The 23,475-nt window shown below is 38.9% G+C and overlaps 2 protein-coding genes across 3 annotated transcripts in view; one reads left to right on the top strand and one right to left on the bottom strand.

The window, feature by feature from the left end:
• Positions 1-16,379, top strand: part of LOC106942329 (ubiquitin carboxyl-terminal hydrolase 22) — a 31,487-nt gene extending 15,108 nt beyond the window's left edge. For both annotated transcript variants that reach the window (XM_015025590.1, XM_015025598.1), the window contains 12 exons: positions 1,272-1,404; positions 4,473-4,586; positions 4,681-4,782; positions 5,850-6,016; positions 7,195-7,354; positions 7,778-7,883; positions 8,872-9,030; positions 10,412-10,538; positions 11,039-11,130; positions 12,413-12,475; positions 14,469-14,618; positions 14,702-16,379. In XM_015025590.1, coding sequence (XP_014881076.1) covers positions 1,272-1,404; positions 4,473-4,586; positions 4,681-4,782; positions 5,850-6,016; positions 7,195-7,354; positions 7,778-7,883; positions 8,872-9,030; positions 10,412-10,538; positions 11,039-11,130; positions 12,413-12,475; positions 14,469-14,618; positions 14,702-14,744 — 1,416 coding nt within the window. In that variant the 3' untranslated portion in view covers positions 14,745-16,379. The remainder of the gene's footprint in view (positions 1-1,271; positions 1,405-4,472; positions 4,587-4,680; positions 4,783-5,849; positions 6,017-7,194; positions 7,355-7,777; positions 7,884-8,871; positions 9,031-10,411; positions 10,539-11,038; positions 11,131-12,412; positions 12,476-14,468; positions 14,619-14,701) is intronic.
• An 839-nt stretch (positions 16,380-17,218) lies between these two features.
• On the bottom strand, positions 17,219-23,053 carry LOC106942343 (somatostatin receptor type 2-like). The gene is made up of 2 exons (XM_015025608.1): positions 22,559-23,053; positions 17,219-20,973 (listed from the first exon to the last, which is right to left on the bottom strand). The coding sequence occupies exon 2, from the start codon at positions 20,933-20,935 to the stop codon at positions 19,823-19,825; it is 1,113 nt and encodes a 370-aa protein (XP_014881094.1). The 5' UTR covers positions 20,936-20,973; positions 22,559-23,053; the 3' UTR covers positions 17,219-19,822.
• Between the last annotated feature and the right edge of the window lie 422 nt (positions 23,054-23,475).

Below are 23,475 nucleotides of genomic sequence, written 5' to 3'. Positions count from 1 at the left end.
ATATATATATATATATATATATATATTTATTTTTTTTTTGCTAATCTTGAGGGAATATGTAGTTTTTAAATTATTGCTAATTACCAGTATCAAAGGGAAATGTCTTATGCACAATTGGTTTTCTAAATGATGTATTTTGAATCATGCATGGAGAAGAGGATGAAAGGGATGACTCCTTGTTTTCCCATTATGCCAAGGGTTGATGTTCAGATGGAGTTTAGTTACACTATTGTATCTCTAGACAAAAGTGAACAATATGTAGATAATGCTGTGCAGGTTCACTGAGTTTGTTTTCAAAAGCTTTAGATATTTTTTTGATGCAGGTTCATCTTTCACTGAATTTCCACTGTTTATTAGTAATGGGTAACTGATAAATGGCTTGTATGAGATTTACTTTTTTTTTTGTGTATCTTCACCTGCTTCCCACCTACTTTCCTCAGTTCTGAACCTCTTTCTTCCTCACAAAGCAGACATTCTGGTGACTTTTTCTGCTCTACCATGACTCCTAATGTGCTTAAAAAGGATAATTGGCATAAAACTGCAGTGGACATACAAACACAGATGTCTTTATGCTACTCTTGTAAGCCTTAATTGGAAGTTTAATTTTAAGATTTAGCAGTGTCTACTGTATTTAACAACTTGCCATATCTTTCTGCAACATTTGTACACATTAACAGTTGTACTGCTGAAAACGTAATGGGAATTGGCGGGACTTGGACTGGCTCTCGGCACGTTTGCCAGTAGTGTCGAGCTTTCAGATGCACAGTTTTGAAGATTGCTTCGACGATATAAGCCAAACCTATCACCCACACACACACACACACACACACACACACACACACACACACACACACAGTCACTGCTGATGTGGTGCCTGTGTGCCTCAGACAGATCTTGCTCATCTCTTGCAGTGCGCCTGCCAAGCAGTAAATCCCATCATCGTCTGCGTGTGTTTTGGAGAGTGAAAGATTCTTCGTGGAAATATGTTGTTTTTCGACTGTATTTGATTTGTCAACAGGCAGAGCAGTCGTCAGTCTGCTTTCATGTCAGGTTTATTCAAGCAATGTGTTCTCTGAAGTGTTTACGGGAGCAACTGGAAGATAGAAATCTGTTTCAGCTGGCAAACAGTTCCTCTCTGTATACTTCCCACTCACCATGAGTGTTCGGTTATCTCCTCCTTCACTCTCACTCACTAGCTTCTCTCCCTTGTTTTCATCCAAACCCCCATCCTCCCTGTTTTTTTTTTGTTTGTTTGTTTGTTTGTTTTACAGGCCAAGTCGTGCATCTGTCACATGTGTGGCGCCCACCTGAACCGACTCCACTCTTGTCTCTACTGCGTCTTTTTCGGCTGTTTTACAAAGAAACACATTCACGAACACGCAAAAAGCAAAAGACACAATCTAGGTAAGTGACCCATTCTTTCATACATATTACTGCCCACAATATGTTTTGCAATTGATACTTTCTGGACGTTGCCACATTCAACAGAGTCACACTAAGAGTTTACTTCACATGTTTTGTTTCTCTGTCTTGGTGTAGAATGAGCCATCATTATATCAGACTAGTATTAAATTATGTTGGTGTCCGTATGCGATCAATGTTCCCAATCCAATTTAAAAAATGTCAGATTTCACTATATATACAAATGCAGTGCTTGCTTCTCAGCTGTCTTGTGTCGACTCTTCATATAGACATACTGGTGCATGTCGGTAAAATAGAGCATCATAAAACACATTAAACTCACTGATAAATTGAATGGCTTTATGTCTTAATTTTTACATTAAACGCCTCGAAGTCAGTTTTTCAGAAATGTGTAATATCTCACGCAACCAATAGTTTTTTTTTTTTTTTTTTTTTTTATTTAATGTATAAAAAAAACTTGCTTACCATCAGCATTTTAATCACGGGTTAAAATGCTGGTAAGCGACAAAATGTCATTAAGTTAAATCTTCTGCATGAGTTCTGTGTTCTACCCTATTAATACAAAGTTTAGAGAAAGGAAGAACTTGCAGAAAAAGGATTACAAGCAGCAGATGTATTGGCCGACTGCCACACACTGACACTATGTAGAAGTACTTTTAACATTTCTTCATTAAATTTCACAAATTTATTTTTTAATTAGCTGCGAGTCAACATTTTGAATTGAATCACTGAAATAAATGAACTTTTCAGTAATGTCATTTTTTGATATGAAGCTGTACATCCTATTTGGAGAAATCGGTGTTGTCTTCATGCTGTTGCTTCTGGTGATTGTACTAGACTGTTGCTATTTCTCTCACCAATATATCAAAAGGTAGGTTAGTCTTCAGTGTCATCTGAAGTTAGGTCTTCTATATTGATTAGCTTTTTGGGATTGGGCGTAGCCAATCACCATTTGCATTTTAATACAAATGTTTCATTGTCCCAAAAATATATTATTTGTCAGCCATTGGCACTCTAAAGTTAAAGGCATTTTAATTTTGGTACTCTGGAAGTTATAGGCTATAAAACAGTCTTTGTTTTTTATCCATTAATCAAATTTAATGTGGAAACTATTAAAAATGCATTAGCACCACAAGTAAAAATTTTATTTTTTTTCACCCACTTGATTTGTTTTTGCCTCTTTTGAAAGGTAATTAATGCACATTAGACATTGGGGACAACTAATGCAAGTTTGTGATGCCTTTTACTAAATTTGCTTGCTGTTTGTGAAATGTTACTAATTTTTTTCAAATTGTTTGAATGAAAAGAAATCTCCAGTTAATAGACATATGATGATCATAGCAGTCTTTGTTACCTGAACACGGTGAAAACATAGGTTTTACTAGATACTTGGATTCTTTAAACCTTTCCTTTTCATTTCTTCACTTTTGTGCTTTCTTGTTCACGTACTACTTATGTCTTTCCACTTCTATGTGGTGCAATCATAAGATGTTAACGTTTCAACAGGTTTTTCCAGTATCATAATTAGAACTTCTACTTCTAAATCTCATGTTGCAATTGTAGAGGAACATCCAAAGTTAGTGATGGTACATTTAAGTTAATAGAACACATCTTAATATAGCAGAACACATTGATTTACAGAAACAAAACTAATTCTTCCAAAGGCCTTGCTGTATTCGAACATTCTAATTGTGTTAAAAAGACGTTGATTGTCTAAGATTCAGACGTTTCCCTGACGCAGGCAAATTAACACGTAGGGGCAATACTCTTACTTTATTGTCTTTAACGGCTTGGATTGAATTAATGCTGCTCAACAGTTTGGTTAAACGCATATATACCCCAAGTGAATGGCTATGGTGTTAATTAGCTTTGAGCTACACAGAAGCTGCTCTGACATTGCCCTTCTGCTCATCTCTGCTTCAAATCAAATTAATCCAATCTCCCCTGTGTGCAAAACGGCTTGATGGCAACTTCACTCTCAGGGCTGCTTTCATGCCGCTTCATCGTGTTTGTTCTAAACAGTCTCGCTCTTAGATCTCTTCAGATCTTCAGCCCTTTATCATATCTACTTTTTCTTTCCTCTCATGTTCCAATCTTTTCATTCGCTGTTCTTGTGCTTCGCTCAGGTGAGGAAAAGTAATCGATTTTTGTCTGTCAGTGAAGTTCTCGTACTTGGTGTATTCTCCTCTTCCACCGCCATTTCATTGTGTTGCGTTTCTTTCTGTCCTAAATCTGCACATTCGGTTGTTGAAAGGTTTCTGAATAACGCTGAAGCTTACTTTCTTAGTGTGGGTAGCGCCAAAAACAGAAATGCGTCCAGTTAAACTAAAAATAGGTTGTCACGGCAACAGAGCTGAGGTATTGTTGCTGTGGACTTGGAGGATGGAAGATGGTGGCGTATGTGTTAGTACATGGGTGGGAGAGGTGAAACAAGTATGCCTATACCATCACTGCTGCTGTTTCATAGTTTCTCGGTTTATGCAATAATATGATCACAAATAGATTCTGGTGAACTTTGACCAATCTTACTAGTTTCTTGGTACTGAAACACATTTGTTTTTACAAAAGAAAAACATGATTATCTTTATGAAAATCAGATTTATTAAGTCTGAAGCACAGATGTACACTAAGAGGGTAAAGATCATTGTATTTCCACTCATGTTCTTATGTTTCTACTTTTTAAATCAATGTCAATTATATTACTTTGAAGATGAATGTTAAAATATTTCATCAAGCTTAAGTTTGGAGGCCTTCTAATACGACTGAGGTAGAATACTGCTTAGAACTTCATTTTTTTATTTTTTTTTTTACTACTATAGCTTTGTTCACTTATCTATTTTGCACATTTTTAGTAGCTGGAAAATCTAAACATTATTTAAGCATACAGGATGCTTAAATAAATTAGGACAGATTTTTAATAGTTTTGAAATTTTCACTTTTAAAGATGACGTAGGGAGAGTTTCTCCTTTAAGTTTATCTGCCTGAACCCCAAGCTTCAAAAATATGTTATAAAGCATTTGTAATTAAGACGTCCTTTCTTTTCCTTCCAGCAATAGACTTATTATACGGTGGAATATACTGTTTTGTGTGTCAAGACTACATATACGACAAAGACATGGAACAGATTGCCAAAGAGGAGCAGAGGAAGGCCTGGAAATTGCAAGGTATATCATTCAGAAAGAACAAAGGCGGCTTTTTAGTCCGTTTTGTCTTAATGTTCCACTGCTGTCATATTTTTGTTTCTTGTGTGTCCAACAGGCATTGGGGAGAAATACACGACGTGGGAGCCGACTAAGAGAGAGCTAGAGTTATTACGACACAATCCAAAGCGAAGGAAAATCACTACAAACTGTACCATAGGTAGGCAATAGAGCGCACTTGTTCAGCCTGCGTATCGTAATCGGAACACTTTTTCATTATTTGACAGTTGTAAGTTGTCATGGTGTTTTGTATTTTTTGTGCAAGTGTGCTTGGGGTCAGTCGTGCATGTCAGTGCAATACTCAAGGTCAACTGCACAGAGCAACCCCTCAGGCAAAGCACAGCGAGATGCAGAACTGTGTGTTCCTACCGAGTTAGAAGCGCATCGCAAGCTTCGTTTTGTCTCTTTTATTCACCAAAGCTACTGCTTTGCAGCAATCTGTTGCTTTCTTGTACTCTTGGTCATTTTGTTTGATCCGTTTGAACCTTTTTTTTCCCCCCTCAAATCTTCAGACAGAATAATTGGTCAGCCTGACTGACCAATCATGTGTTGCTTGAACTGTTTGCATGCCAGAACCAGTGTAAAGTGCTTAGCGTCTCACTGAGCACGCTCCTCTAGCACCAAACCTTGCTCGGTTTGGATCGCGCCCAGAACCTGGCTGTGTTCCACCTGTTCAACCATCAGAGGAGGACTCTAAATGAATTGTTCACAACTTTGTGGTCTTCTCCAGGATTCACACAGTTTGCTGGCTTGGACATCTAAACCAAAACCATATTATTAAATCGCAAGCCATTTATTAATTAAGCTGTTTCAAGAAACATTTGAACACACGTGAGTGGAAACGTCCACAGAGTCCACAGGGTCGCAGTTCACCTAGCATGTCCTAACAGAATCTAAGCTGCGATGTCCAGGGGAAAATGTGAAATGTTTTTTGCAAATATTAATATGAAAAGTAAAGTGTGTTTGTGTACAGATCTTGACAGAGAGCTGATGTAATTTAGCATGGATGACAAAACGGCGATAAAATAGGCCTTTAATACACATTCAGCTTGAAAGCCAGCCTCAGTATCACACTGTTTGTTAATTTTGAGCTACCCATCTGATTCCTAAATGAAATGCATGCTTACAGGTTAATCTCCCCCCTTCTCCAGCAGTATGAAGTAAAATATGTTCAGTTTCCCTGCCATGTCGTTTTCACACTTCTCTTTTTGTATTTTCATCCCGCAGGTTTACGAGGGCTAATAAACCTGGGCAACACGTGTTTCATGAACTGTATCGTCCAGGCCTTAACACACACGCCGCTTCTGCGAGACTTTTTTCTCTCCGACAGACACAAGTGCGAGATGCAATCAAACTCCTGTCTGGTGTGTGAGATGTCGCAGCTTTTTCAGGAGGTATGATGCGCTGCTTGCTTATAGGAGGTGTTTGTGAACTTTTTACTTTAAGTAAGAAAAGAAGAATTATTTTTTAACACGCAGCCGTAATCTGGGACTTTTACGGACCGTGTTTTTTTTTTTTTTTTTTTTTCCCCCCGCCCTTTGGGTTTTGTGACTCAGCCTTTTGCAGCGGATTACACTCAGAGAGGGATAGGAGGAGAAATGTTGCCCGAAAGGAATGTGAACAGCTGTTGAAATGAAAGGAAAGGAAGCCCCGTTAACTTTTTGTTGTACCAATTTGTAATTAGCTTTTTTTCATGCAGCTTTTTTCCAGTTATTTTTAGCAAACTATTTTTACTTAAATGTCTACTTTTAGATCTCGTGATCTAAAACTATTACATAATGGGAAGCTGGTCTTCTCCCACACTGCCTCACTGTCTTCCTACATCCCCTCTCTTTGCAGCATACATACAGGCCCGCAGATGGCAAGTGGCGCTCTAATGTATTACGAGTTGATTTGCCACCCCCATCTTGACACCTTTAACAAGACAGACTAGCAGGGCTCTCTCGCTTCTCAGTTGGTTGATCTGTTAAAATGCACAGGACTGGAGGGGATTGAAAAAATTTAAAAATTAAACTCTTAAAGTGGATTCTGATCATGGTGGTTGTGTGAACCTAACAGTCATTGTGCCCTTACTTTACATTTGTATTTTGGGGGGGAAAAAAAAAGAGCAAATCACATAAAAAGCTAATGATCTCAGTAATCGGATGTCTGTGCCATTTGTGTTTATGAATAAATTATTCCTCACAATAACAAATCAAGCAGTAACCCTGATCGATAGCTACATTAGATGGTCACATCTCCCCGGTTCTTTCATAAAACACATTCCTCATTGGTAAACATGATGGTGGCAGCAGCATGCTGGGGGAACGTTCCTCTTCTGCAAGGATGAGAAAGCTGGATGAAGATGGATGGAGCTGAACTGGTCAGAGATTGTTCAAGACTTTATAGCTGGACAAAGTTTCCCCTTTTCAGCAAACCAACAACACTAAATATACAGCTGGAGCTAAAATCGACTGCTTTAAGCCATCATATCGATGTACCCTACAACGATGGGTTCAGAGGAATTCACGACCATAACACGACAAAATGTGAAAAAGGTGAAGCACTAAGCATCTTTCCTTTGTGCCCTCAGTTCTACTCGGGCCACCGTTCGCCCCACATTCCCTTTCGGCTGCTGCACCTGGTGTGGACTCACGCACGTCACCTCGCAGGATATGAGCAGCAGGACGCCCACGAGTTCCTTATTGCAGCATTGGATGTTCTGCATCGACACTGCAAAGGAGACACGATAAGTAAGCTTTGCTTGAAACCCTCTGGCCCTTGTTTGAAATGAAATGTTTTTCTTGGTTGTTAAACAGATGGAGCATGACTTGGTTTCTTCTGACATCCTAAAACACGATTTTCAGAGAATAGTTTGCATAGAAAATTGTATAGTGGTAGCCTTAAGTGTAAAAAGGCTGTCCCTGATATTATTGGAAACATACTGAAGGAGACTAACAATGGTTTATACCAAGGGAAAAGGGTAGTAAGCTGTATGCAGAATGTAAATAGGCCCTGCTGCAGTGTGATGTCAGCCTCACTCGCCTCCAGACATGGCAATAAGGGTTTCTTTGAGGACCTGAGAGCATTGAAGTAGAGAAGTGATACTGCTACCGGCGAAGTGTAAACTGAGAAAGAAGGCGAACCAGTTTTTCAGATTTCTCTGTTTCCGGCAGGAGATGACAACGGGAAGAAGACCAACAATCCAAATCACTGTAACTGCATCATTGACCAAATCTTCACTGGAGGCCTGCAATCTGATGTTACCTGTCAGGTTTGCCAGTAAGTGTGCAAGACGTGTTTATGGCTTGTAATAAGGGCTTTTTATTCCCTTGGATTTACTCGTCCATCCACCTTTACCTACCTCTCGCCCGCGGGTAGATCAAAATGGACGCCGCCCGTTCTCGCATGGTGTTTAACCATGTGTCTCTCCTTCTCCTATTCAAAGAGCCCGGTCCCTGCAGAGCTACTTTAATGGGGGTTGTCTAGACAGCAGCACGATTGAAGCGCTGCCCGCCTGCCCCCTAGAGCTGTCCTGTCGCATTAATACATGCACGCTGCACTGAACTGCAAAGCACCTTCCCCAAACTAGGAAACAAACCTCGCCCATTGTGATGTTTTCTGCATTGTCTGCTTGAACAATTAATCATTCTTCTTCATTTTCTAAGAAGGCTTTCTGCTTAAAGACTACAAGAGGATAAATGATTAAGGAACAGAATACACCAGTCCTTTGTACAAGAGAGGGAGCCAAATGGTGCCAGGTTACTGCAGGGTGGCACTCCCATCACCATAAATGCTTGCCCATTTGATTTATTGGCCTCCCACTGCTACACTTTGAGAATTACAAAATCATGACTCATCTTATCAGTATTGGGGATGTGCAGCAACTCTTCTCTTCTGTCACACTATATATTTATGCATATCGGCCATTAGAAGCACCCATTGTGGGCCGCAGTGCATCACTGCCATTAGGGTAAAAGACAAAAATCTTTAAAAAGCCAATTTTCTTTGTAGCCCTACCTATTAAGTATGAATATTATGCACACGCACAGTTTTCATCGCCCAGCAGAATAAAACAAAAACATGATTCAAATCTAGGGAGGACAGCTGGATTTAAATGTGCAAGTTGCAGCGTATGTCATCATCCTTTCATCACCTGCAATAAGTAACAAACAGACCAACAGTAAAACCTCGCTCCCATTTATTTTACATCGTCCTGGACTAACCGCTCTTTCTTCTGTTTGTTTTCTTTCTTTTTTTTTCTTCTCAGTGGAGTTTCAACAACAATAGATCCATTTTGGGACATCAGTCTGGATTTGCCAGGCTCATCTACGCCTTTCTGGCCTCTCAGCCCTGGAGGGGACGGCAGCACGGTCAACGGCGAGAGCCACCTGTCAGGATCCACCACACTCACAGACTGCCTACGCAGGTACACACTCATTTCACCCCACAAATTACATTTTCTCTCTCTCTCTCTCTCTCTCTCTCTCTATTTTTTTTCAGGGGTAGAAGATAGGGATAGAAAGTTTGAACAGTTTGGGGAAAAAATTAAAATATTTTCCATTTTTATTATCTGTGTTGCAAAATATAGATTTTGTTGTTGTGACAAAACATATTTTAAAGAAAAAGCATAAATTGAAGAATAATGTCGACATAAATTGTAGTAATTTTAACCGGCTAGTTGCCAGTCTTGTTATCTGATGTTAGATCAATCAGTGATCTAACATCAAAATGCAGACAACTGCATAAAATGGCGTAAGTGTCCTTGTCCCACAGAGAGGGAAAAATCTAACCAATATCAGCACAATGGACCAGTGGAAGCACAGAAATAAAGGGAATTTTCTCAAACTCCACTGACGACACAGATCGTAACTAGCTAATATCTTAGAACGGCTTTTCTACTCATTAAATCCATCCGAAATGACAATTCGGATGGATTGTCATCTCACTAACCTCCCATCGTTCAGTGTAACAAAAATCAGATGGGTTTAAAGACATGTTCATTCGTAACCCTAAGTAATTCCTAATTTTCAGATGGATTTAGAACTACCGACTCTGTCCAAAACTCTGCAGCACTTTTGTCTCATCAGACTGAAATCGTTATCTGTCCTGAAAGGCCAGATTAGTGCATCTCTACCACTGATTTATACTGCTGCTATTGGTAATGTTCTCTTTTCTGTTGGACTGGAACACTAATTCTGTTTAGACACGGCTGAATAGGAAAAAAAGCAACAACAAAAAAAAAGCATGTTGTTATCCTTACTTATTGCCTTTTGCAGTAGTAACCAAACAAATTTAATTTGTCTCCCCCACCTCCCCATGCTTGTACAAAGGATCACATGTGGTGTCTGCTCAGTCACAACAACCTTGTTATGCTTGGATCTCATCTTCTCCCATCACCAGGTTGACGGAGCAGGTGTGACCTCTCAAATCTCCTCCGCAGCCCCCTCGTTCTTGCGGTTTCTTTTTCACTTTTCCTCATCTTGTTTCATTTCCCTGCCTCTCTACCTAATTCCCTTTCTGCCTGTGCCCTCAATCTCTACCTCTCCCATTTGTCTCACCCCCAACTCTTTTTTTTTTTCTTTTCTCGCCTCCATTTTTTTTTTTTTTCACTGCAGCACCTCTCACACCCCTACTTGCTGCAGCAAGTCTCTTAAAGGTACAGAGCAGGCTGAAGCTGTTGCGCTTACTGAACTGAGATGCAACAAAATCTACACTCTGGCTAATGATAAAAGCCTAAGATCATGATTCTGTGATGTGTAGTCATGCAGATTTACAGTTTGTTACATGTTCTGTCTTCTGGTCTGCAGGTTTACGCGGCCTGAGCATCTTGGAAGCAGTGCCAAAATCAAGTGCGGCGGTTGCCATAGTTACCAGGAGTCCACCAAACAGCTGACAATGAAAAAGCTCCCCATTGTAGCGTGTTTTCATCTCAAAGTGAGTCGGTAACAATGTGCTGTCAGTTTATAATTGGTTTTCACTCCAAGACAGTTGGTTTCTGCACAGACGCCTTATTACGGACCGTGTATTGTAAGATTGTATTATTTTATTTATACGTGTGGCTGAGTCTTTGTGCGTAGGTGTGTTCATCATCCCATATAGCTGTTGTTGCTTTACCTCCTACTGTTTTAGTGCTTTCATGCTCAGTCCCAGGACACCCATGAATCCTATGACTCATACAGTCCTCCACTGTCCATGTTTTATTTATTATATGGCAGTGGAGACATATAATCTATTTATAATATTCATAGGAACACCCTGTAAAAGGATTGCGCTAAATAAGTCCAAGGCCATTGCTGGCTTGCCATTATTGTGTTGAAAACATACATCTAATTATAAATTGTGTTGTAAAATTAATTCATTTTCATTTTAAATTTACTTCCTTTTCCCCTTTTTTTTTTTTTTTTCTCTCGTCATTCCTGTCTGGCCCTCTCCAGCGGTTTGAGCACTCTGCTAAGTTGCGGAGGAAGATTACTACCTATGTTTCCTTCCCTTTAGAGCTGGACATGACGCCCTTTATGGCATCCAGGTGAGGCTGCAGTGAACACTTGAAGTGCTTTGTTTTACAAAAGCTCTGATCTGGTCTGACTTATGATGGGCAGATTTTTTTTTTTTTTTTCTTGTGTTCATTTAAGCTATTTTTGGTCCGATAAAAATATTCAAGTCTGAAAACCTATGGGGGGGGGGGGGAAATGTTACTTCACAAAAATTTAAATATGGACATAAATAGCTTTAATATTTGACACATTGTGAGTCTAGATATACATGTCTGTGGAAAGTAAGCAGAGTTGTACTTATTTTCTCACTTGCTGTCTTCAGGTTCATATTTCTTAAATAAAAACTTTTTAATTAAACAGTTTTTTTTTTTTAAGATGGAAGGATTGTGGTGTAATCTGTAATTTTAACACTCTTGACTAGAATGAATCCATCCGACTTTAACCTTTCAGCATCATTATCATGACTTGTAGTTTGAAATATGAATGTTAATATGTTACACTAAGAATTTGAGACTTTATACACACTTTATGAAAGGGTGGGGAAATCACATTAATTACTGAGGACACAATTGTTTCAGCAAGTTTGGAACTACTTGTGAGTGTAGTCTTATGGGTAATGATAATGAGATTGAGCTTGAATCCTCATATGAAGAATGTAGAAAAAAACAAACAAACTGACAAACGCTGTAATTTTATCTTAATTTAAAGACACGTTTCAATCAGAAACATGTATGCTTTTACTGCTGCATTAGCTGGGGTGTTACATATAGACATAACAGTTAATGTGTTTCATATAAATAAATTCTTTTATTGAAACTAAACAACAAAGTGTAGCCTTAGAGGAACTTAAAGAACCAAAAAAAACCAAACAAAAAAAATAAAACAAAACAATGAAGACTTAAAGAAATGTGTATGTGTGTTAGAGGGATAATCATGGTAATGACTGACATTAAGAATTATTCACAATGTAGCTTTGATACAAAAAACTAGACAAACAAGTATGTGAGGCATGTCATTTTTCAGTAATGTATCTTTTTTATTTTATTTTGCTAAAGCAGGTGCTGCCATTCACGTTCAAGTAATTTAAAAAAAAAACAAAAAAAACTTTCAGTCTGTGATTTCTTTGGATCATTACATTTGTTAATGTAATGATCACTCATAAATTTAGAATTTGAAAATGTCTGGAATGTTCAAATTGAGAGGATGTGGTAAGCCTGTTCCTGCTGTCATAAATTGTGCTGCTCTGCCACCTAGTGGAAATGTATTCTCAAGTAAAATGTAAACCTGTGATTGTTTTTCTTCTGTCATCCACAGTAAAGAGAGCAGAATGAATGGGCAGTATCAACAGTCAGTTGACGTATTAAACAACGACAATAAGTGAGTACCTGTGGTTTAGCATATGAAGGAAGACTGATCTCTAGACATTTTGTTCTCAGCGGTTCTACAGCAGCACAGTGATCACAGAAATTTTAACTTGAGCACAGCAGCACGTGCTAAAGACCCAAAGCAGCCGACTGTGACTTCTTCTAATTAAATCAGGCTGTGGTCTATTAAAAGCTGCTTAGTTTTCTTCATCCATGGGAGTTACAATGGCATCTATTTTCTAAGACATTTATGGGGGGTGCACTTGTTAATAAAAATGTCTAAGTGCTGCATGGTGGGGACATGCTGAGATTTGCAAATTAGCTTTATTTGTCTCTTGCAATCAACACAATTGAACAATGCAGAAAACTGCTGGGAATGTTTTTGAAGACGATGGCAAAAATAAATTTAGAAAAAAAAAACAACGTATTTGATGCATTGCAGTCAGAGCAATGAATTTTTGAGTTTTAATTTTATAGATCGTGGCTTACAGCTAATGAAAACCTTTCATAAGACCAATGTAGCTTTTTAATTGTGCATTGTCAGCCTAATAAAGTGGATGTACTCTAAAGTATACCATCCACTCAGTACTTTGTTAGTGCTTTTTTATTTTTTTATTTATAAATTAGTGCATTAATGCCGCGTTGCATGGCGGCGATCAGCCTATGACTCTGCCAAAGTGTTGAGGACGCCCAGGTGGCGTTAATAGCTGCCATCAGCTCATCTGCCTTGTTGGGTTTGCAGTCTTGTCTTCTTCTTGACAAAACTCCAATAGGTTCTCTGTGGCGTTTGGGTTTCTGGCCAATCAAACACAGTGATCTCATGATGATTAAAGCAGGCAATGGTAGTTCTGGCATTTCAGGACAATGTTCAAAAGTCTCCATGGCTTTGGACCCGATGAAACTCAATAGAGCAACACCAGCAGATGACATGCCTCTCAAAATTGTCACAGACTGTGGAAAGTTCACACTGGACCTCAAGCTGCTTAGATTTTGTGCCTCTCCACTCTTTGTCCTGACTCTGGGATCTTGATTTCCACATAAAATGCAAAATGTACTTTGATCTAAAGAGAGGATTTTGGAGCACTGAGCAACAGCCCAGTCTTTTCCTCCTCTCTCTCACGCAGGTAAGAAACCTGTAACGTCTCAATCTCTGGTCGAGGAGTGGCTTGACACAATAAATAAACTTGTAACTTCTGCCCTGGATATATCTGCCTTGTTTCCACTGAGCGGCAAGTTTACCACACTATTTTTAAATTTTTTTGCTTCCATTTTAAAAGCGGCCCGTATAACCAATCTGTACCATATCGTTCCTGGTCTCCCTTCTATTTGCAAGTCCATCGGACAATGGTATGGTACGGTTAGCGTGGAACTACTTATGTCGCACAACGCAGTCCTTTGATTGGAGTACAGAAAAACATCACTGACTCTGACAAGTAGACAACATACTACTGCATTACATTCGTCACCTCTTTAGTTGGTCACTGTGTTAGTCGTTTGGGTGAGAGTCCTCAGTGAGAGTCCAACTGGCGGTAGAAATGCTCTCCTGAATTTGCCGGACCGTAAAATGGCGTACCGCTCAGCGGAAACGAGGCATGTGTGTAGTGACTCTTGAAGCGCTGACTGCAGCCTCTGTCCCTGCCTTGTCAAACTCTTGAATGTGCTTTAATTCAGTCCTTTAAAGAATGCAGTTATACTTATTGCTTGTGCACCTTTTTCTTCCACTAAGTTTTCTATCAATATGCCTGAATCCAGCACTCTGTCAAAAGTCAGCTTCTTTAGCAAAACCCTTTTTATGCTGTAACCACCTTGTGGTGTCGATAACAACTGTCAGGTCCCTGTGGTAGTATAGTCTACAATATAGCCATAGTAAAACAGTTTTTTGTTAATTATATTAAGTAAATTTGGAGCTTTGTTAGCTGTAAGCCACATATATTTAAATGAACAAAAATAATCAGATAAAGTTTGATTAAGGAATCTAAATCATAGCTGATCTATCTTTATTTCAGGTATTCGTTGTTTGCAGTGGTCAACCACCAAGGCACGTTAGAGAGCGGCCACTACACTAGCTTCATCCGTCAACACAAAGACCAGTGGTTCAAATGCGACGATGCCATAATCACCAAGGCCAGCATTAAGGATGTACTTGATAGCGAGGGGTAAGAACCAAAGCTAAGACCTTTTTCAGAACTCTGAAAAGGAAGTAATAAAATCTAAATCTGATCCTCGTTTCCTCTCTCAGGTATCTCTTATTCTATCATAAACAGTTCCTTGAGTATGAATAGCTTCTGTGACCACTGATCATGAAGAACCACTGCTTCAAAGGGGAGAGAGCGAAGAGACGAGGGGGTGGGGATGAAATGCAAACACACAAACCTACCTGAAACCTTTTAACTACCAGTCTGCTCCTTCACTAAGAGGGATTTAAAAAACAAAACAAACAAAAAAAAAAAGACATGTAAAATCATGGAAACTGAAAAAAAAAGAGAAAAGCACTGAGCTACTTCTTGGCATCTACTTGACAAAACTGAATGAAAAGGATCGGTGGTGGAAGAGTTGGGCGTCGCCTGTTCTGACGTGGGAAGAGGCCCCCAGATCCCACAGTCTCTCTGTCCCCCTTTCCCTTCCTGCTGCAGGGATGGAGTGTGATGCTGGGCACACCTGGGATTTTCTTACAGTATTCTGACCCCCCGCATCCCCTCCATTTCTCTCCCATGGTGCTCTCATTTCAACTGACCAAGCATTTAACTTGCTCAAAATGAGGACAGTATGTTTTCATATGCATATAGGACTGAATGCAAAAAAAAAAGGAAAAAAGAAAAAAAAAAGTTAAAATAAAATAAGTCGTATATACAAACCAGTGTATTGCAACCTTTGCAAGGACCCTTTTGAAGGTTTGGTTATGATACTTATCATTTGTGACTTTAGCTTTGAAATACTGTATGAATTCTAGTATACATCTATTTTTTAAGAGCAGAGAAAACATGGGAGAGCTTAGAAACGCTGCCTTTGCCAGTTGCTGGAGAAGCGCTGCCATGGAAACTAAACAGATCTGGACCTGAGTGTTCTCATGTTCATTTATTTACCTTTTTTTTTCATTCTAAAGTCTGGTTGAGGGCAGAGAATATCTATTTTTTTAGCAACTTGTTAAATTTTGAGTTTTTACTTTTTTTTTCTTGTGTATTTTTTTCTTTTTTTTTTTTTTCAGTACAGTCACGTTTCCTTGCTGTTCTGGTACCTGAAATGTTTTTTGGACGTATTATGCTTTCATTCTCGTGGAATTGTGGGTATAATAACGGTGTGGATTTATCAGCTCACCTTTGTGATGTTTAAATATGCTAAAAGAGAGCGTTCATGTGGCATTCTGCAGAGGACTTTGATATGTGAACTTTAAATCTGAATCTTCTGTGCAAGAAAAGGAAAAAAAAAACAAAAAAAAAACAAAAAAAAAAAAACAGAAATTAACAACACACTGCATGCAACCAGGCTTTTTGCGATCATGTGTGGGGAAAAATTGCCGTGGATTGCGGCTCAAAGCTTGCTCCGGAACGACAATTCGCAGAGCGAAAAGGTGAATGTGTAAGATGTATAAACACATTGCACATATATGGGCACTACTTGACCACAGCCTGGCTCTGAATCCATCAGTTTTAAACTTCTTCATTGCAACTGTGGCTGGTGCAGATCACTGTGGTGTCGTTTCCCTCTGCAGATCAGTAAAAAAAACAAAAAAAACAAAATGATTGTCAGATCTAGATGATGCACATAATCCATGTCAGGGTTACTGAAATTGTTTGTATAAAAAGTACAAAATTTAAAAATATTCCCTCATGTGAAAAAAATACAAATGAAAAAATGAGGGCACTTACCTGAGTTGTAAAAAAAGAATAAAGATTCGTATTTGTTTTGCTGCTCTGTAATCGAAATCAAACCTGCATATCTTTTTTCGGTAAGAGGAATATAATGGTTTTCTGAGAGGTAAAGTTCAACAGTTAATGTGTAATGGTCACATTATGGTTCTGATGCATTTTGGAGCAGTTTCAGGCCATCCGAAGGCATTCAGGGAAACCGCTGAAACAAAAGAAGAGGAGAGCTTCATTGTCTGTTTCAGTGATTAAACTCAGAACAAAACTGGAATGTGTATTTTGTGTGCTGTCTTTTGTGTCATTTTCCCTCTGAAGGACTAGATGATGCACTGTAGTACATCTGAGCCAAATCTGTATAGTTTTCTATTGTCGGTTGTACAGTTTCTGTATCATCGATGAGCTGTTATCCCAGCAGGGCAAAAAACGTACCAAAATAATTTGTTGACATGCAGGTCTATACATGTCAAATTTAAACATTTTGTTTCTGGTCTTTGAGAAACTTTCATGCACGTGATTATATCGCCACCTTGTGGCTACATTCAGAAGCACAATACAGCTTATAAAAAAGACATTCCAGGCTATAAAACGTATGCCTTTATGAATGAGTTTTACAGAAAAAAAAGTTTTTGTACCGTTATACTAAAGTGCTGCATATTTCTGAAGTAAACAGGCATTTATTTGACCAGATATAGCTGATGTTGAGCTTGTACTTCAGTTGTGATTTGTATGAAGGGAAAGTGATGTGGAGATGTCAAACTTTTATTTGATGTAACCATATCTCAGAATTAAAATATGTTCCAAGTAATTTGGCTTTTAATATTATGTAGTGCTTTTTCCTTTTTAAAACATATTTATCAAAGTAAAATACTCCTATTGCTTTAAGTCAACACAGCCTTGGTCCAACCTTGTTTTATTATAAATAAGCAGAAGCTTGAGAAACAAAATCAGGGTTATACAAACTTGATACAGAAACAGTTGCCGTGATGACTACACTGAGCAGGACAAAAAAAAATTGGCTACAATAATGCATATTAAAGAATAATGTCTGAAACGATTATTCATTAGCACTGCAAGAAGAAGGCATAAAGAGCTAATGCCACTTTACAGTTAATCTGCTACTGTGATGCAAACCATTTTTACTGCTTTACATTTTGTACCACCCATTAACAGAATAGACACAATTTTCTTGTTGAATATTTTTTCTTTACATGGTGGTCATAGTGACGGCAATTTTCTTTTTCTTCGGCTGTCTGTGCAGCTTCTACATGCATTATGTTTAAGTTACCAAAGAATGTACAATTAACAAGGCTCACAACAGTAGAACAATGCAACACAAGAGGTAAAAGCCTTTTTAATGGTAGAAATTATTAAAACTAGATCCACAATGCAACAGGAAGAGTATGTGTAATATATACTGAGCTCTGCTAATGAGTTTATTTTGCAGTCAGATGTGCTGAAGTAGAGACATCTAAAAGTTGCAGGACTCTGGACAACGCAATTTGCATGTGTAAAACAAACGCATGTAGGGAACCAAAAATTTAACTAGTTCAATATTTTTATTTAATTCTAAAAGGCATTTTTTTTTTTTTTACGTGTACCATTTTTGACAACAAAATTCACTTAGTTGAAATATAACTCTGAATACCATGTGGTTTACAACAATTTTTTAAAATATTTTTTTAAAGTCTTCACAAAATTTTAAGTGTAGTTTTAATGTACATTTTCATTATAATTTACAAAGTATAGCTTAGGCTAAGAAAAAAAAAAACATATCAAAACTAAAGTTATTTTAGTTGTAACTTTGGTTGTCACCAATGCATTGATGTATTTAGCCACTGCAAACTACTTTAAAGACATTGTGATTACTTGTGCTCTATAATGGGGGGGAAAAAAATGGTAAACATGAAAACAACTCAAAGGTAGCTATTGAAGTCTGCTTATTAGCTCTCTAGCTAGCATGCTAGCAAACCTCATTATTTTGGGCAAAAGTACCACCTGTGTCACGATGTGACGATGATTGCATTAAACGTGTAGTAAAAAACTACATAGTTCACACGTATTCGAGATATCCTCACCGTAACGCACGACAAAATAGGTGAAACACTGACATCACAATCCGTAGGCCTATGTGGTGAAGATCGATGAAATGTAATTGAACTCTTTTACGTGTAACAAATGTAGAGAAGAGGAAACGCTACGTCTGCTGAAAATACTTTGCAAAGATGGTAATCTGGCTGTTGAGTCAGACAGGCTGTCAGGGTGATGTGTGGACTCTGTTGAGATGCTATGATGACTGTGATGATAAAGGAACACTACAGCCTCTTGAAGAAAAGTGTTCTAGCCCTTCACAAATTCACATCGCTCACTTACTCAGCGCCAGAGAGGTTGCCGTCTCTCAAATGGCACAAAAAAGGTTAAATTATGTTTGTCTTTTCTTGAGTGAGACATTGCATTTCACAACCTTGATGCTTTTTTTTTTCTTTTTCTTTTTTTCTTTTAAAAACAATGCACAGCAACCTCTGAAGCTCAAGCAACCCCCTGACAGATGGGTGCACTGCAAAGACGAGTACAATCCTCGTCCATGAAACAGTATCTGGACAGGTTTCATACGCTAGCATAACACAAACACACAAAACGACCCAGGATTCATACTGAATAATTTAGAGTCACATAATCCAACATTTTTGAAAAAGAGGTAACGTGCGTGATCAAACTGTCCTGTACTACATTGACTTATACACAAGCAGTGATGTAAAACTCTTAATACACAGAAAGTTAGTATCATGAACACCAGCAAGAACAACTTTCTACCTTAACACTGATGTATGTTGCCAGAGCTGCAGCTTATTGGGCTATTGCCTCAATAATGCATGGAACAAATGTTATTCACATTTACATTTGGTATATCACAAGCGATCTACCCTACAGAAAAATAAAAGAGAATCAACACAAGACCCTGAAGTTCATCACATTCTGCTACAGAAGGATGTTTCACATTAAACACTGCTAGGCTAGGGTTATAATTAAAAGCTGCATGACAATATTGGTCCGTTTTTTTAAACAATCGTTATGTCTATGCACCGTTATTTACAGAAATATATACTTCCCAGGGAATCATAACTGGCAGCCCAAACAACTACGTGTTCCTTTACAGCCCTCTGTTCCACGGTAATTTTCAAACATTGCTGGGAAACTTGATGCAGGTCTTCTGTTGTAAACAACATATATAATACTGAGTCTCCAGGGAAAATCCATGTCACCCAGGGGACCATTTGCCAAGTAGGTGTCATTGCTTGTTATGTTCCCTCAGGTCTCCTTCATAAAAGCTCTCTTATAGCTTACTAAGGAGATTTGTATGAACCTGTGATTTTTTTTTTTGTTTAGGTTGTCTATAACACAGAGAAGCCCAACTGATATGCTGCCTTGTATTTTTCAGTTTAACAATGCCTAATAATAGGGTCTTTCCAAGGAGATCTTAAATAGGTTGGTAAAACTTGTTAGATGCTGGTCTGCAGGTCGCCATTGAGCAAAGTACTCTGGGTCTCTGTTGGGTCATTCATCATGCGAGATTTGTCCTGCCGACTGTCACTGCGATCGACCTCATCCAGTCCTCCTACCTTCTTAAGGCAGAGAACATTCTGGAAGCTCTTCTTGAAGTTCTCTGACAAGAAGGCATAGAGGATTGGGTTGGCACAGCTGTTGGCGTATCCTAGAACCACCACGAAGGCAAAGGTGCTCCTCAGGATGGGGGTGGTGCTGATGCTGCCCGTCACCGAGGTGACGTTGAAAACGTAGAAAGGCAGCCAGCAGAACACAAACACAGCCACAACAATGGAAACCATCCGGGTGACCTTGCGTTCCGATCGCTTCCTTTTGGAGGAGCCTACTCGGATGCCTGAAGACTTTACCTTGATGATGATGAGCAGGTAGCAGAGGCAGATGACCATCAGGGGAAGGAAGAAGCCCAGAATGAAGGTATAGAACATGAAGACTGTGTAGTAGGTCTCTTGAGGTTCTGGCCACACAATGGTGCAGAAGCAGCCATTGTGCTTTGTAATCACACCACTGTAAATAACGATGGGCAGATTGACGAGCAGTGAAACTCCCCATACGGCTAAATTAATAGTTTTAGCGATGCGTGGTTTTCGCCACTTTGTGGACTTTATGGGATGCACCACTGCCAAGTAGCGGTCAATGCTCATTACCATCAGGCAGAAGATGGACGTGAACTGGTTCAGGGAGTCCACAGTCATAACAACCCTGCAGAGCACAGGCCCAAAGGGCCAGTGGACCAGCGCCAGCTGGATGGCGATGAATGGCAGTCCAAGCATAAAGAGCACATCTGCTACCGCCAGATTGAGAATATAGATGTTAGTGACCGTCTTCATCTTGGCATAGCGCAGGATAACGTAGATGACCAAGGCGTTCCCACAAAGTCCCACAGCGCAAACTAGAAAGTACATGCAAGTGATGACCACGGTGCTGGTTTGGTTGAAGCTGTGGTCTATGTAGCTTCCATTAATGCTGGACTCATTCCCCTGCATGAAGCTGTCATACAAAAGGTGCTCCGTTAAGTTCAGTGGGGATGATGGGAACATCCAGGGCTCCATGATCTCTCCCTGTCCAAAAGCTGATTACGGCATCCCACCTGCACAGACAGAAAAGAACATCGATTTTGATCCTGATTGTTTCTCTGCAGGTTATGATATATATCCAATAACAAAAGCAATCCTTTCAGCATCAAGAACATTCACTGACAGATGCTGGCGGCCCAGTTGACATTAACCTAATGATGACTATCTAAAATAATGTATGGAAGAGTGACATGGTGCAATGCAATACTGTGAGTTCAGCATTTTGAGTTCTTGTATTGTGTTTACTTTTTCTCCTCACTCTTAAGGACAGCCTTTCCTGGAGGGAATTTATTGATTTAACGTCTTGATCGTCTGTCTTGAGAACTTATCTGACTAAGAGTGTGTCTGAAGAAGATCCCTGCCAGAACCAGTCAGGTCATATCACTTTGTATATTCAGTGAAGACCTTCAACTATCAAGGGAAATAATTCCATGCAGAAAGCAATAACAAACTCCCCAGGAGGAAATGACAAACGATCAGATGTGACAATTTACTCTAAATTTCCCCTCAGATTTTGTGTTTTCAATTTATTAGGGCCTGGGCCTGGCTGTAGATTAATCCTAACCTAAGTAATTGAAAGGAGAGAATCAGAGTACTGCCAGGCTGCCTTGCTACAGTCAGATTGAAGTGCTTCTCACTGCCAGTACAAAAGAGACAAACGCAATCTGACAACTTCAGTGCCAATAACATTAGTGGTTTTATTGAGCTATTGAGCCACTTTTGGCTTTTTCTCTCTCTCTCTTTGTAGCAGTAGAACAGAGTGGACTGTGGACAATGGTAAGTGAACACACATGCTGATGTTGAAACAGATGTTTGACCTCAGTGACAGCTCAATGTCCATTTCAGGAGTTAGGTAGACTAAAATAAATTTGGATAAAATATGGTTTTCTTTGCACAGGATAATACAAATCGTAGTCTAGCAAAGGCCAGAAGAGGAATAAAAACAAAAACACAAATCTGTCATAAGTCCATCATTTTTTCCCATTACTATTAAGACAATGAATCAGCAATAAGAAACAATGAAGGATTTAAAAACCTGAAAAAAAGGGTTCTTTGCAGAAACGTGCAAAATAGTGAATAAAATATTGCTGTCTATCTTGATAAATTATGATGACATAACTTCAAGATGCCGGCTAATTTTGGTTTCTCCTTGTACTTTCTTCCTTTTCACGAGAATGTCATCATTGTGGCTCTTCTTTTGACTATATGAGTGAATTCTACTTATTTTAAGAGGTTGTGTACAGGTGACAGGCAATCTGACAAAACGCAAAGTAAAAAGGAACGAGGTCATGTCAGTCATTAACGATGTTGAGAAACTCTGCACACACCATCCGGCTATTCTGTTTGTCTTGAACGAAATAAACTCTTATGTGTACATACATTTTTTATTTTTTTTTTGGTCTTTTCTTAAACGTCATTACATATATCTGGCTCGGAAAATCAAGTCAAATAATTGTCCATGTAGATAAAATGATTTTTTTTATATATATATTTTTAAACATAACATTTGATACATGTGACCTTAACAGACCTTCTAGAATATGTGCAAATGAACCAAAAAAACAAAACAAAAGAAAAAAAAAAACCAAAAACGCTTACCTGTAGCTGGGATTAATCGCACCAGTCAGGAAATATGCGCCACTTCTTCAGAGCTTATGTGTCATTTTTTTTTTCTTCTTCTCCTTTAGGAATTCATCGGAACTATTTCACTGGTTTCGAGGAGTCATGACTCTCGATAGTTTAGATCTTTTTCTTAGCAATCCCATAATGTGTTGCGCAGAGCTCGAGACAATAAAAAAAGGACGAGGCAATGCTCCGATGCGCTCCTGGCGTGGTGCGCGCCGTGACTGTCTCCAGTTGGAGGGCGCGGAGATGTAAAAGGGCGCGCAGGAGCAGCGCCGCGGAGGCGCTGAGGAGACTCACCTCTGAACGAGGAGACAGGTTCTATTGTAAACAGATAGCCCACTGTTACATAAAGCAGGATATTCAGGGTGAAAGCGGTCATTAATGGTATCTGTAGCGCTTTGACGCACGCACTGGGAAGCCCTTCACCACATGACCAGAAGAGAGTTGACGATTTGACATGTCAATTAAGTCAACAGCACTGGGTGAAAATAAATAAATAAATAAATAAATAAAATAATAATTAAAAAAAATAATAATAAAAAAAAAATCCGGGAAATAGAAAGCTAATGACTTGTCCTCTAGCTATTTGTGGATCAAGACGCAGTTTGTGCTTCAGCATACGATGCCTTTTCTATAATACAAACACTTCGGTCCTCTCCAGGCACAATTCCCTGTTCAAATACCAAACAGAAAAATAAATGCAGATTGTAATAGAAACAGTGCCTGGAGCTTTTCCCCCCACATTTTGTCACGTTAAAACCTGAAATTTTAAGGTAGTTTAAAACTTTATGTAATTGCCTACTGCAGTCTAGCATTATAAAGTAAGTCTTGTCTTTCGAGATATCTATGAAGAGCACGAGGAAAATGTTTGCATTTGTCCAGACTCCTGT

Source organism: Poecilia latipinna, unplaced genomic scaffold, assembly GCF_001443285.1.
Source record: "Poecilia latipinna isolate Pla-1442-1.1 unplaced genomic scaffold, P_latipinna-1.0 Scaffold96, whole genome shotgun sequence".
Taxonomy (NCBI): Eukaryota; Metazoa; Chordata; class Actinopteri; order Cyprinodontiformes; family Poeciliidae; genus Poecilia; species Poecilia latipinna.
The sequence above is the reverse complement of the archived record's forward strand: the minus strand, read 5'-3'. Positions and strand labels throughout refer to the sequence as shown.